We start from the raw sequence: 14851 nt of genomic DNA on the forward strand, positions 1-14851 counted from the left end.
CAAAAATCCAGAAAATCACATTGTATGATTTTCAGGGCCACCCTGACAGACCGGTGGGACACTGTATTGGTGAGCGATGGAGGATGTGGGGTATCCAATGAGCTTCTAACACCCATAGCTGTTGTCTTTAGGGGGAACAGGTGGCAGAGTGGATCCTGAACCATGCCAGGGCCAACGAGTGCCAGGACGTGCCTCGGTTCAAAAAGGAGATCTCTCAATGGGGAAGGTCCAAGTGGTTGAGTTGTTATCCAGAGTCTTTGGATTGGTCACCCACACGGTAAATTTGACTGGTCCTGGATTGAGAAGGTCTAGTTTCAAAACTACAAACATTTTCTGTAACATCAACAATAGTCATATCTAGATATTTTGCACATGGACTTCATTTACTGAATGTACAGCACAGGAGGTTGGTGGCACCTTGATTGGGGAGGACGGGCTCATGGTAATGGCTGGAGCGGAATAGGTGGAATTGTATCAAACATATGGTTTCCATGGGTTTGATGCCATTCCATTCGCTCCGTTCCAGACATTATTATGATCCATCCTCCCTTCAGCAGCCTCCATTGATGTACAGTATGTGAATTTGCTACCAAGACTGAAGTTGGAGAGTAACTTTGCGTCATTGTGTTTGCCATCATGGTGCTGGAGGGGCTGGGGAGGCCTCTGGACCCAAACGTAGACATTCTGGAGCTGCCCAAGCCCCTGCTGCTCGAGAATGTCCGACTCTCCTCACAACACACACATATCACTACATCTGCCATAGGCTGTGTTTGATAGCATCACTGACTGACCCGACTGACTTATCTAAACATCATAAATATTTAAGGTGCAAGGTGATTTGTAAAACAGTCAGAAGAATTGATGCTCTCAAACACTATCACCGATGCCTCATATTTAGGGTCTAGAGTTCTTCTTGACCTTGTAAGGGCACAGAGTAAGTCCTGGTCAGGTGGTTGGTAAAAACTCAACGTATACGTATACGTTGTTGTAATGTACCTTTTACCTGTGAAATGTGAATCATTGCTTGGTTAAGGTGTCCAAATATTTCAATAACTACCATGGTAAACTGTTCTATTGTCCCACAGTATGTAAGCCTTATGCCTTGAACACTATTTCCCTGCTGGTCAGACAAACAGCATTTATACTTGAAGGTGCATGTGATTTGCCTGTGTTTTAAAACTGACTGACAGTTGTGCTTACACCATCTGTAAACACTGCAGAGTATTTTCCCTTAATTAAAATAGAAGTGAGTTTTAACATATATCTGATTCAGTGACAATCCTTAGAATATTATTTTATACTATTCTAGTAATCTCAGGGTATTGTTCGGATCATCTTTCAGCGTGCAATTAGAATAATGCAATGTCATGCAGTTAGAATAATGTGAGTATTAGAATGTAATAAGGTGTGTCAAGTCAACTGACCTCAGCATTCTGAGTGATAACAACACATTGCCATTTTGAAGTTTTTTTTGTTGTCATCTTTTTACACTCGCTAGTGAATATATATTTTATATGCATGTCTCAAGGCTGGTTTGAAAATGCATCAAAATCTCAGCTTTTGTCTCTTATCCTCAATACACAAGTTACAATATTAGTAGTATTTAGTGAAAACTGCTGTGAACTGTCAAAGACCACATCAAGACTCCATTAATTTACAATTTTATTAAATCTGTCAATGAAAAACACAGAAAAGAGACGCGATTCTGTCGATGTCAGGAAGAACAGTCAGCATGGCTGAGAGTGAGATCAGGAGCTTTTGGTGCAAAAAAAATCATAATTTACTATTATTGCAAAAATGTTTGATCAATTTCATCACCGTCACAAGTCCAAATAGAGCAGCACTGTTCATGTAAGAGGGGAGGAAGAGGTGACAACTGAGTAAAAAATAACTAATCAGATCAATTACAGTAATAATAATATAACAATAATAATTACAAAAGAAATAACATCTCTAAGACAGACAAACACAATCACCTCAACAGGACGAGATTCGGTCACTTTCACAACAACCAGATCATTTTTGTATCTTTTTTTTTCTTCTTTAAATTAATTAAATATTTTAAAAAATATCTCACCATTTACTTATACTCATTTTTATTTTATTGCGAAAAATAGGCAACTGGACTAATTGTGATGAGTGTGAGAGAGAGAGAGAAGTGGAGTGGAACGTAGAAGCATTGGCACTGAGAGGCGCTGCAGTGTGCAGGAATGCAGTACCCTCATCAGCCACAGGGTGGCACAGTTTGATATTCTGGTGGCCTCCAGAATGGCTCAGCCTCTCGCCACTGTCTGCTCTGGAGGACAGATCCATGTCCATGTGACAGCCTCTTTTAGGAATGATGCATGTGTTTTTTTTTTCTTCATTTCTGTAAGTCGGTCTTATCTCCAGAGCCGGATCTCAGAGTTATGTACAAAGATATATCCCTGAACAACATCTACAAAGACAAGTGCAACCTCCATTTGACTAACCCCTTCTGGAGAAGCTAAGGATCAAGTTTGAGGGTTTCCTGTGAAGGTTACAGGGGGGAATAATCATATCTGGTAAACGTGCCACGCCACAGGGACTCATAAGGATTGTTCTTGTTTTAAGGATAAAGAGGAAAAGAGGTCAGGAATGGTGTGACTGAATCAGGAATGTCAAAGGGAGGGAGGATTCGAAAAAGGAAAAAATGGACTTTGGATAACCTCACACGGGGCACCAAAAAGGTGACTCCTTTCACTTTTGAAATAAAAAGACAGGAAGAAAACTAAAACAAACAAACCAATGAAATGTACAACTCTTAAGTAACATCCGTCCATCATTACCATCATCACACCTTCCTGTTAATCAGCCTCTCCGTACACTTCACTCCTTTACCCTACAGTTAAACTCTTTACAGATCAAGCAGTCCGGCTCATCGAGCATCAGTCTTTAGGATCTTTGTTTGTTCCGTGCCCTGTCTGTCTGTATGTCTGTCTGTGTGGTAGCAGTTCAGTTCTGGGGCACCCTGGTGGCTGGTGGCTGGGGATGGGACTGGAGCTGTGTTGTTGGCTGGGTGGCTAGGGGGGCTGAACAGGGCAGGGGACTGGGTCTTTGGGGGGGATGTAAACAGTTCAACAACACTGCTTCAGTCCTGGGCAGGGGGGGGCACAGTACTCCTACAGAGTGAGGGAGGGGGGCAGGGGCTGGAGAGGAATGAGAGGAGTAATGTGAAGGGCCGACTCCTAATTTGGAAGTCTTGTTGCGCCTTTGTAGGAGAGGGACGTACATACACTTGCCTGTTGCACCTACAGAATGTGCAGTGCAGACCCAGATTAATAACACACACACACACACACACATACACACACTTCTGCCTCAGCAGGTTTAGGCTGTGCTGTTGTAAGGTCAGGCAGATGGAGCTATCACACAGTCAGCATTCTGATAGAGGTGCTCATTGACTTCCAATTTGAAACCCAGAGTGGAGGACAGGTCTAGGTTCAGGATAAGACTGGTCAGGACATTGCAGAGAACCCATTCATATGAGCCGGTTAGTTTCTGTTCAGACTGCATGGCCTTTCTAAGTAGGAGATGTCTTGGAAGACACAGTCCTGACCATGGCTGCTCCCCATGTTGTGCAGGGATCTCTGTCCTACCTGTCTATAATCGTGGAAGTTTAACTCCGTCCAACTCCATTCCTGGGCCGCTCTATTCCTCCTGTGAGGGGTTGTATGGGACTTATGGGGAGGACCGCAGAGGAGCAGCTTTTCTCTATCTGGTCTATGACAACCTTGTGGTTTCTACCTGCTGAGGCTCTGCGGGTGTCTGTTTTACATGTGTGCATGCCTATGTGTGTGTGTGTGTGTGGGGGGGGGGGGGGGGCTCAGGGCGAGGCAGGGCAGGGCAGGACCAAGAAAGTTTCCCATTTCCCTCTCCTCCTCCCCCCTCTCCCCCCAGTCTTGAGTGCCTAGCTTTGAGCAGTGTGTGGAGGCTGCCACTAGGGGGGGGGGGGGGGGGGGGCTGGTGCCGCTACGAGTTGAGCCAGGGGTGGCTGAGGCAGTCCCCAGCCGAGGCCCTCTTTTCGGGGACCATCTCCAGCATGGGCAGCAGGAAGTGGGTGAAGTGGCCGGCATCCTCAGGGGCCCAGCCGTACTTCTCCACCAACACATCAAACAGGGACCAGGGCTTCAGCTTGGTGATGTGCCTCAGCTCACCTACAGGGGGAGGTAGAGAGAGAGAGAGAAATAGAGAGAGAGAAAGGAAGAGTAATTAGTTAAAGAGCTATGATTTGTAAAGACTAACCATGAGAGAGAAAGAGTGAGAGAGCAAGAAAGAGAGAGAGAGAAGCGAGAGAGATTAAGAGAGGGACAGAGAAGAGAGAGTAGAACCCGGGCTGCATCTCAATACTCCACAGTGGCATCCTTCCCATGTCTCTTTGCTTTCATCTACACTGAATTGGTGGAAGCAAGGCTTCCTCACATCGCTTTCACTGTAATTATTCTCATTATTTAACATTACTTACAGTGTACCATAGATGAAGGAAAGGACACAAGCTGAAGACTATTGAGACACGGCCCAAGAAAGGCAAATCAAGGGCCTGGAGTAGCAAGCGACTGAGTCCGTCAGAACACATTAAGACCATAGAGAGATAAAAGGAGAATGAATTAAGACATCCTTTTACACCAGACGAGACCTTTGATAGAGCGAGGGAGGGAGAGAGACAGAGAACATCAAAGAAAAGGAGCTGTAATCAGAATATTAGAGCCCCATGACTGGAACATGAGAGAAGCAGGCTAGCAGCAGGGTAAGCATACCGTTTCTAAAGACACAGACACTTACCAAGGAGAGACACAGAGGTAACACACATAGATTGGTAGACAGGCCGTAGACTCGTAGAGGATAGGACTCAGAGCTCAGTCAAGTGGCTCAAATCAAATCTTGTTTGTCACATGCTTCGTAAACAACAGGCGTACACTTAACAGTGAAATGCTTACTTCCCAACAACGCAGAGAGAAAAATAGAAAAATAATACAAAGATAATAACATGAGGAATAAATACACCATGAGTAATGATAACTTGGCTATATACACGGGGGGGTACCAGAACCGAGTTGATGAGCAGGAGTACAAGGTAATTAAGGTAGATATGTACAGGTAGGGATAAAGTTACTATGCTAATACTGGTGAAACTAGCAAGATATTTATAACCAAAGCTTGAAAGCGCACATTTTCTGATGGATGTACTGTTTGTATTTCTAGGTGGACACACTACTCGAATACTACCGACGACTAGCTTTGTTACATGTACTAAAATGTAGAGATAAATACTGTATTCCTGTCTGCCTCGTTGGGGTAGTACCTCGTCATGACGTTACCTTTCTTGGAGAAAAACTCTCGGCTGTACCTCCCGGCGGCGACCACTTTGCGTGGAACCTTCCCCAGAAGCTCCGTGATCAGAGCGATGTGATCTGAACCCCGGCCGCCACAGCCCACACCACAAGAGAACAGGCACGGCATTACAGCATGCACACACACACACACACACACACACACTGGAGGGATGGATGGACACACTGCTACCTGGAGACACCACATTGATAGACGGACAGACTGACTGACGGGACAGTAAGTCTCTCCAGAAGGTACTGGAGAGGGCTATGACTAAATATGTGAAATAAAGCAAACAGACATATTGTTCCTGCTTCAAGTGCGGTCTTGAACAGCTGTGCACACCAGAGGAGGCTGGTGGGAGGAGCTATAGGAGGATGGGCTCATTGTAATGGCTGGAATGGAATCATGGAATGCTATCAAACACTCCGTTCCATTGATTCCATTCCAGCCATTACAACGAGCCCGTCCTCCTATAGCTCCTACCACCAGCCTCCTCTGGTGTGTCTTGGCAGCCAGGCAACTTGCTGCAAAACCCCTTATTGCTTATACAATTCCCATTCCACTGTGTCTATATTCATGTCTGTCTGTCTGTCTGAGTCACTGTGTGTGCTCGGGCGTCTGTGTGTCTCCGTCCCACCAGAACTTTCCCTGGTGCTACCTCTTCGGTTGAAGAACTCCCGGGAATATTTTCCAGAGAGCGCAAAGTGCCGTGGAATAACGCCCAGCAGCTCAATGATGTGGGCTATATGGTCTACAGAGGAGAGAGGGAGAAAGGAGGAAGGAGGGGGAGGAAGAGGAGAGAGGGAGCAAGGAGGAAGGGGAACAGGGAAAGGAGGAGAAGGAGAGAGGGAGAATAGGGTGAAAAGATAAAGGAGAGCGGAAAAGGAGGACAAGGAACCGGGGGATTGAGATGACGAGAGGGAAGGAAGCAAATAAGGAAGTAAGGAAGGAAGGAAGGAAGGAAGGAAAGAGGAAAAGGAGAACAAGAAAGTAGGACAAGTAAGGAAGGCAGAGGTGGGAAGAGGAGGAAAGAGTGAAAGGGAGAGACAGAGAGCTCAGTGTTAGTGACCCCACACCAGAGGTGGTGAGATGGAGTAGAGAGTGCCGTGGGTTTGGAGTAGAGAGACATGCATCTATTATCTTTGAATCTGAGAGACTCATCCCCAAATATGGTGGCTCTCATTGTCGTCAATGAAGATATCATGGCAGTATCTGTCCGTACATATGGACTACATGCCATTCATGTCGATAGTATGGTGAATTATCGTTCAAGTCCCTTTTGGTGAAGTATGTGGTGGTGTAATATTGTTAGAATGGTATTTATGGAGTCAAATGTGGATAGCTGGACATGAGGTCAACAAGAGGGTTGAGGTGACAGTGTGCAGGAGGTCAACTGGACTAGGGCTTCGTGATGGACAGCATGGGGGCGGGTGGGGAGTGGGGGCCAGGAGTGAGCCGGTATAGAGGATGAGCGGGATAGGGAGGTGTAGGGAGTGTGGATGAAAATACGGGGATAGGGAGGTGTAGGGAGTGTGGATGTAAATACGGGGATATGGAGGTGTAGGGAGTGTGGATGTAAATACGGGGATAGGGAGGTGTAGGGAGTGTGGATGTAAATACGGGGATATGGAGGTGTAGGGAGTGTGGATGTAAATACGGGGATATGGAGGTGTAGGGAGTGTGGATATAAATACGGGGATAGGGAGGTGGAGGGAGTGTGGATGTAAATACGGGGATATGGAGGTGTAGGGAGTGTGGATGTAAATACGGGGATAGGGAGGTGTAGGGAGTGTGGATGTAAATACGGGGATAGGGAGGTGTAGGGAGTGTGTATGTAAATACGGGGATATGGAGGTGGAGGGAGTGTGGATGTAAATACGGGGATAGGGAGGTGTAGGGAGTGTGGATGTAAATACGGGGATATGGAGGTGTAGGGAGTGTGGATGTAAATACGGGGATAGGGTCGTGTAGGGAGTGTGGATGTAAATACGGGGATAGGGAGGTGTAGGGAGTGTGGATGTAAATATGGGGATATGGAGGTGTAGGGAGTGTGGATGTAAATACGGGGATAGGGAGGTGTAGGGAGTGTGGATGTAAATACGGAGATAGGGAGGTGTAGGGAGTGTGGATGTAAATACGGGGATATGGAGGTGTAGGGAGTGTGGATGTAAATACGGGGATAGGGAGGTGTAGGGAGTGTGGATGTAAATACGGGGATAGGGTTGTGTAGGGAGTGTGGATGTAAATACGGGGATAGGGAGGTGTAGGGAGTGTGGATGTGAATACGGGGATAGGAAGGTGGAGGGAGTGTGGATGTAAATACGGGGATAAAGAGGGGGAGGGAGTGTGGATGTAAATACGGGGATATGGAGGTGTAGGGAGTGTGGATGTAAATATGGGGATAGGGTCGTGTAGGGAGTGTGGATGTGAATACGGTGGATAGGTAGGTGTAGGGAGTGTGGATGTGAATACGGGGATAGGGTCGTGTAGGGAGTGTGGATGTGAATACGGGGATATGGAGGTGTAGGGAGTGTGGATGTGAATACGGGGATAGGGTCGTGTAGGGAGTGTGGATGTGAATACGGTGGATAGGTAGGTGTAGGGAGTGTGGATGTAAATACGGGGATAGGGTTGTGTAGGGAGTGTGGATGTAAATACGGGGATAGGGAGGTGTAGGGAGTGTGGATGTGAATACGGGGATAGGGAGGTGTAGGGAGTGTGGATGTAAATACGGGGATAGGGAGGTGTAGGGAGTGTGGATGTAAATACGGGGATAGGGTTGTGTAGGGAGTGTGGATGTAAATACGGGGATAGGGAGGTGTAGGGAGTGTGGATGTGAATACGGGGATAGGAAGGTGTAGGGAGTGTGGATGTAAATACGGGGATAGGGAGGTGGAGGGAGTGTGGATGTAAATACGGGGATAAAGAGGGGGAGGGAGTGTGGATGTAAATACGGGGATATGGAGGTGGAGGGAGTGTGGATGTAAATACGGGGATAGGGTCGTGTAGGGAGTGTGGATGTGAATACGGTGGATAGGTAGGTGTAGGGAGTGTGGATGTGAATACGGGGATAGGGTCGTGTAGGGAGTGTGGATGTGAATACGGGGATATGGAGGTGTAGGGAGTGTGGATGTGAATACGGGGATAGGGTCGTGTAGGGAGTGTGGATGTGAATACGGTGGATAGGTAGGTGTAGGGAGTGTGGATGTGAATACGGGGATAGGGTCGTGTAGGGAGTGTGGATGTGAATACGGGGATAGGGAGGTGGAGGGAGTGTGGATGTAAATACGGGGATAGGGAGGTGTAGGGAGTGTGGATGTGAATACGGGGATAGGGAGGTGTAGGGAGTGTGGATGTAAATACAGGGATAGGGAGGTGTAGGGAGTGTGGATGTAAATACGGGGATAGGGAGGTGTAGGGAGTGTGGATGTAAATACGGGGATAGGGAGGTGTAGGGAGTGTGGATGTGAATACGGGGATAGGGAGGTGGAGGGAGTGTGGATGTGAATACGGGGATAGGGTCGTGTAGGGAGTGTGGATGTGAATACGGTGGATAGGTAGGTGTAGGGAGTGTGGATGTGAATACGGGGATAGGGTCGTGTAGGGAGTGTGGATGTGAATACGGGGATAGGGAGGTGGAGGGAGTGTGGATGTAAATACGGGGATAGGGAGGTGTAGGGAGTGTGGATGTGAATACGGGGATAGGGAGGTGTAGGGAGTGTGGATGTAAATACGGGGATATGGAGGTGTAGGGAGTGTGGATGTAAATACGGGGATAGGGAGGTGGAGGGAGTGTGGATGTAAATACGGGGATAGGGTTGTGTAGGGAGTGTGGATGTGAATACGGGGATAGGGAGGTGTAGGGAGTGTGGATGTAAATACGGGGATATGGAGGTGTAGGGAGTGTGGATGTAAATACGGGGATATGGAGGTGTAGGGAGTGTGGATGTGAATACGGGGATAGGAAGGTGTAGGGAGTGTGGATGTAAATACGGGTATAGGGAGGTGGAGGGAGTGTGGATGTAAATACGGGGATAAAGAGGGGGAGGGAGTGTGGATGTAAATACGGGGATATGGAGGTGTAGGGAGTGTGGATGTAAATACGGGGATAGGGTCGTGTAGGGAGTGTGGATGTGAATACGGTGGATAGGTAGGTGTAGGGAGTGTGGATGTGAATACGGGGATAGGGTCGTGTAGGGAGTGTGGATGTGAATACGGGGATATGGAGGTGTAGGGAGTGTGGATGTGAATACGGGGATAGGGTCGTGTAGGGAGTGTGGATGTGAATACGGTGGATAGGTAGGTGTAGGGAGTGTGGATGTGAATACGGGGATAGGGAGGTGTAGGGAGTGTGGATGTAAATACGGGGATAGGGAGGTGTAGGGAGTGTGGATGTAAATACGGGGATATGGAGGTGTAGGGAGTGTGGATGTAAATACGGGGATAGGGAGGTGTAGGGAGTGTGGATGTAAATACGGGGATATGGAGGTGTAGGGAGTGTGGATGTAAATACGGGGATAGGGAGGTGTAGGGAGTGTGGATGTAAATACGGGGATATGGAGGTGTAGGGAGTGTGGATGTAAATACGGGGATAGGGAGGTGTAGGGAGTGTGGATGTAAATACGGGGATAGGGAGCTGTAGGGAGTGTGGATGTGAATACGGGGTTAGGGAGGTGTAGGGAGTGTGGATGTGAATACGAGGATAGGGAGCTGTAGGGAGTGTGGATGTGAATACGAGGATAGGGCGTGACAAGGCGGGATGAGTCAGGTCAGGTATAGATGTAGATTCGGGGATAGGTTGAGTGAGGGTAAAGATGTAGAAGGTGAGGATAGAGAGAGAGACACTAGTGGATAGGAAAACTAGAGGGGGCTATACTAAAATCTGTTGTGACATCTTTAACCCGTTCAAGAATGTTCTACTTTGAGCCCGTTGCAATACAAAGTATTTCAAATGTAGCCGTTATACTATCTCCAATCTGCTAGTACTACAAGGTATTACCATCGTACTAAGTGCTATCACTTAATTCAGTTGAGCAAATCTCAAAACGACAGATCAACAACAGCTGTAACTACACGGTTACTCAGTCTAAACACCTTCAAAATCAATGGTAACAACAGCAAATATTAAAACAGCTGAATCCTCTACCACTGTAATCATGCGTAGATCAATAAAGTGCAGTATTACGCCGTATTAGGTTTAGTATGAGTCTGAACCATTCGGAAACGCATGATGTATGTAGAGACTGACCCTCATCCCGGGAGTAGTCCTCTCCAGAGTGGGGCTCAAACAGGTAGTCTCCTGTAGCCAGCTCAAACGCCTGCAGGACACACATAGGACAGGATCATCCATCAGCACTGTGTTTGTTTGAGTGTGTGTGTGTGTGTGTGTGTGTGTGTGTGTGTCTCTGTGTGTGTGTGTGTCTGTCTGTGTGTGTGTGTGTCTTTGTGTGTGTCTCTGTGTGTGTGTGTGTGTGTGTGTGTGTGTGTGTGTGTGTGTGTGTGTGTGTGTGTGTGTGTGTGTGTGTTTATGTCTGTGTGTGTGTGTCTGTGTGTGTGTGTGTGTCTGTGTGTGTGTGTCTGTGTGTGTGTGTGTTGCTGTCTGTGTGTGTGTGTCTGTGTGTGTGTGTGTGTCTGTGTGTGTGTGTCTGTGTGTGTGTGTTTCTGTCTGTGTGTGTGTGTCTGTGTGTGTGTGTGTGTGTGTGTCTGTGTGTGTGTGTCTGTGTGTGTGTGTTGCTGTCTGTGTGTGTGTGTCTGTGTGTGTGTGTCTGTGTGTGTGTGTGTGTGTCTCTGTGTGTGTGTGTGTGTCTGTGTGTGTGTGTCTGTGTGTGTGTGTTTCTGTCTGTGTGTGTGTGTCTGTGTGTGTGTGTGTGTGTGTCTGTGTGTGTGTGTGTCTGTGTGTGTGTGTCTGTGTGTGTGTGTGTTGCTGTCTGTGTGTGTGTGTCTGTGTGTGTGTGTCTGTGTGTGTGTGTTTCTGTCTGTGTGTGTGTGTCTGTGTGTGTGTGTGTGTGTGTCTGTGTGTGTGTGTCTGTGTGTGTGTGTTGCTGTCTGTGTGTGTGTGTCTGTGTGTGTGTGTCTGTGTGTGTGTGTGTGTCTCTGTGTGTGTGTGTGTGTCTGTGTGTGTGTGTGCTCACCATGCAGGCGGTGCTCCAAATGTCAGCAGGAGTGCTGTAGCCAGCTCCTATCAGGACCTCTATGGAGCGGTACTGTCTGGTCTGGATGTCCTCTGTGAAGTGCTTGTGCTGGGAAAGAGAAAGGAGAGGAAGGAGATAGTTTAACGACCTATGTTTATAATGCTAATGACTTTATTGTAAAACACCACAGGCACGCACGCACGCACGCGCGCACACACACACACACACAGACAGACACACACACGTCTTACCACCCAGCAGGCGTTGCCCAGGTCAGCTATCTTGACTCGGAGTGTGTCAGCGTTGCGGGGGTCCAGGGGGTTGACCAGGAGGTCTGCTGCTTTGGCCTTGGCTAGAACCACATCATCTAGTTTAGATAAACGGGTTAATGTTGTCGAGAAGGACAGGCAGATTATGTACAGCAAATGTGTGTCTCTGTGACTCCATGTACTGTACCTGCACATCTGTGTTGTTCATACATGTGTGCGAAAGAGAGTGAACGAGAGAGAGAGAGAGAAAGGGAGAAACGCCTCACCTTTAGGCATGTCCCCAGTGCTAGACAACGACACAGTACGGCTGCGGTCAGCAGTGGGGCTGTGAGGGGAGGTCGCGCCCCCCGGTTGACCAGCTCCGCCCCCTGTGACGGGGATTCCCGGGTCGGGGTCCAGCGGCAACTCAGGGAAGCGTGGCGCCGTGCCCCTGTGGCGCTGCGCCCCGTTGGTCAGGCCTGGTGTAACCACCTCGCCGTTGAAGAGCTCATAGAAGGAGCTGAGGGAGCTTTGGTCCCTGTCCGTGCAGCTGAACTCTGACTCCACCAGGGGGCAGTGCAGATGGATGGGGGAGGAGGTAGGGACTGGATGGTTGGCTCTGGGACCTCTCTCCCTCTCCCTCTCCTCACCCCCCAGTAGGACGTGGCCGTTGGTTTTGTGGGTGTTGTTGTTCTGGCCCGTGGCGGTGGAGGTGGAGTTGCTGAGGTCGTCAGCGCCCGTCTCTGTTTCATCGGCGTCATCGTCTTCTTCCTCATCATCATCATCATCATCATCGTCGTCATCGTCGTCGTCGTCCTCTTCCTCTTTGTCCGTTTCCTGCTCCTTGGTCTCCTCACCCTTCTCCTCCTCCTCTGTTCTCAACTCCTTCTCCTCTTTCTCTAGCGCTGGTGGCGGCTCGGCCGGAGCTGTAACCAAGTCCTCTTCATCCTCTTCCCCATCCTCCTCCTCTTCCTCCTTCTCTTCCTTTACGGCCTCTTTCCAATCCTCCTTCTCGTCCTCCTCCTCCTCGGCCTGGCCCTCTGGATTGGCTGTGTTGCCATCCCCAGGTGTGGTGGGAGTGGGTGTGGGGGTCTGTGTCTCTGTCTCTGGAGCAGGGCTGGGGGTGGGCTCCCCCTCCTGCTCTGCTGCTGCCTCTGGCATGGGGGGAACCTCTGACTGCTCCTGGGGTAGGGCAGCACCTGAAAGGCGGAGGGGGAGATAAAGAGTGGAGGAGTGAAAAAGAGAGAAGGGAGAGAGAGGAGAAAGAAAGAGGGAGAAAGAGAGAGCGAGATTGAGCTTCGGTTAGACTGTAGTTGTTTATGAATCAGCCTGGCATTGCTCCTCTCTAGAAGACCTAGTGTGAAAGGTTGGAGGCGGGCCCATCCTCCTCCAGTTCTCATTCACTCCCATTCCACACAGCTCTGAGTCACACACACTACTGAATGCGTGAATAACCAACACATTGAGGGAATGTCCACCACCACCACACTGATTGACAGTCAAACCACATCAACTCACAGGTGTGATTGGTTAGCCTGGTAGGCCTCTCCCTCTCCGCCTCTCCTTCCTCCTCCTCGTCTCCATCCTCTTCATCGTCATCATCGTCGTCATCGCTCTCACCCAGTGCGACGGCGGGCCCCAGTGCCGCGTTGCGGGGTGCGTGTTTTGGGGAGTGGGTCAACCCCTCACCTTCGGGGCCCTCTGTGGCCCTCTGTTTCTCAGCCTCTTTCTCCAGGGCCTCGATCTCCAGCATGCGTCTCTCCAACAGCTCGGTCTGACGCTTCTGCTTCTTCTTCAGCTTCTTCTTCTTGTTCTTCGAGATCTTCCCCACCTAGAGGAGAGGAGAGAGGAAGAGGACAGGAGGGGTCTATTACAGTTAGTGACACACTGGCCCATTTGTTGAGCGACTGCAATTAGTTTGAAAAAACATTGGACAGCATAATCAGTTTTTTTCCTCTGTTTATGAGGTGAATACAAAACGTTCGGCCACTCACCGGTTTGACCTGTGGTGCTGTGCTGACTGTTGGGGATGAAACAAGAGTCATACAAAGTCAGAGTCTGGAGAAAGTTCAACTTCAAACAGATCATCCCTCGCACACTCTTGTGTAATATGTACCCCCTGAATAAGACCTCATATCTTTTAGACCCTGTTAAAGACTTCAAATGAAAAATCAAGTCAAATGGTATTAGTCACATATTAGTCACACACACCTTACAGTGAAATGCTTACTTACGAGCCCTTAACCAACAGTGCAGTTTCAAAAAATACGGATGAGAATAAGAGATAAAAGTAACAAGTAATTAAAGAGCAGCAGTAAAAAATAACAATATATACAGGGGGGTGTCGGTACAGAGTCAATGTGCGGGGGCACCGGTTAGTTGAGGTTGTATGTACATGTAGGTAGAGTTAATTAAAGTGACTATGCATAGATGACAACCGAGAGTGGCAGTGGTGTGGAGAGGGGGGTGGGGCAATGCAAATCGATCTGGGTAGCAATTCGACTAGATGTTCAGGAGTCTTGAAGTTGTTTAGAAGCCTCTTGGATCTAGACTTAGTGCTCCGGTACCGCTTGCCGTGCGGAAGCAGAGAGGACAGTCTATGACTAGGGTGGCTGGAGTCTTTGACAATTTTTAGGGCCTTCCTCTGACACCGCCTGGTGTTGAGTTCCTGGATGGCAGGAAGCTTGGCCCTGGTGATGTACTGAGCCATACACACTACCCTCTGTAGTAACTTGCGGTCGGAGGCCGAGCAGTTGCCGTACCAGGCAGTGATGCAACCAGTCAGGATGTTCTCGATGGTGCAGCTGTAGAACCTTTTGAGGATCTGAAGACCCATGACAAATCTTTTCAGTCTCCTGAGGGGGAAAAGGCATTGTCATGCCCTCTTCACGACTGTCTTGGTGTGCTTGGACCATGTTAGTTTGTTGGTGATGTGGACACCAAGGAACTTGAAGCTCTCAACCTGCTCCACTGCAGCCCCGTCGATGAGAATGCATACCCAATCCTTGGGTGAACTGTGTGAGTTGAAAGGAGGATGTATTCACAGTAATTCCAGACGGCTTTATTCCCTTGTCCTAGATCCATAGTAATCAACCTTTTCTCCATGTGTTACACAATGCC

General features: G+C 48.6%; 1 protein-coding gene across 6 annotated transcripts in view; it reads right to left on the reverse strand.

The window, feature by feature from the left end:
* Positions 1 to 1644: 1644 nt before the first annotated feature.
* LOC110493507 (SRSF protein kinase 2) overlaps positions 1645 to 14851 on the reverse strand; it is a 78069-nt gene continuing 64862 nt past the window's right edge. For 2 of the 6 annotated variants that reach the window (XM_036952726.1, XM_036952731.1), the window contains 9 exons: positions 13726 to 13751; positions 13250 to 13562; positions 12019 to 12930; positions 11735 to 11850; positions 11484 to 11591; positions 10601 to 10670; positions 6011 to 6103; positions 5337 to 5429; positions 1645 to 4175 (listed from right to left, as the gene is read on the reverse strand). In XM_036952726.1, the coding sequence (XP_036808621.1) occupies positions 3991 to 4175; positions 5337 to 5429; positions 6011 to 6103; positions 10601 to 10670; positions 11484 to 11591; positions 11735 to 11850; positions 12019 to 12930; positions 13250 to 13562; positions 13726 to 13751 (1916 nt within the window). In that variant the 3' untranslated portion in view covers positions 1645 to 3990. The remainder of the gene's footprint in view (positions 4176 to 5336; positions 5430 to 6010; positions 6104 to 10600; positions 10671 to 11483; positions 11592 to 11734; positions 11851 to 12018; positions 12931 to 13249; positions 13563 to 13725; positions 13752 to 14851) is intronic. The other 4 variants (XM_036952729.1, XM_036952751.1, XM_036952750.1 and 1 more) reach the window with 4 other exon arrangements.

This window comes from Oncorhynchus mykiss, chromosome 2 (genome assembly GCF_013265735.2).
Source record: "Oncorhynchus mykiss isolate Arlee chromosome 2, USDA_OmykA_1.1, whole genome shotgun sequence".
Taxonomy (NCBI): Eukaryota; Metazoa; Chordata; class Actinopteri; order Salmoniformes; family Salmonidae; genus Oncorhynchus; species Oncorhynchus mykiss.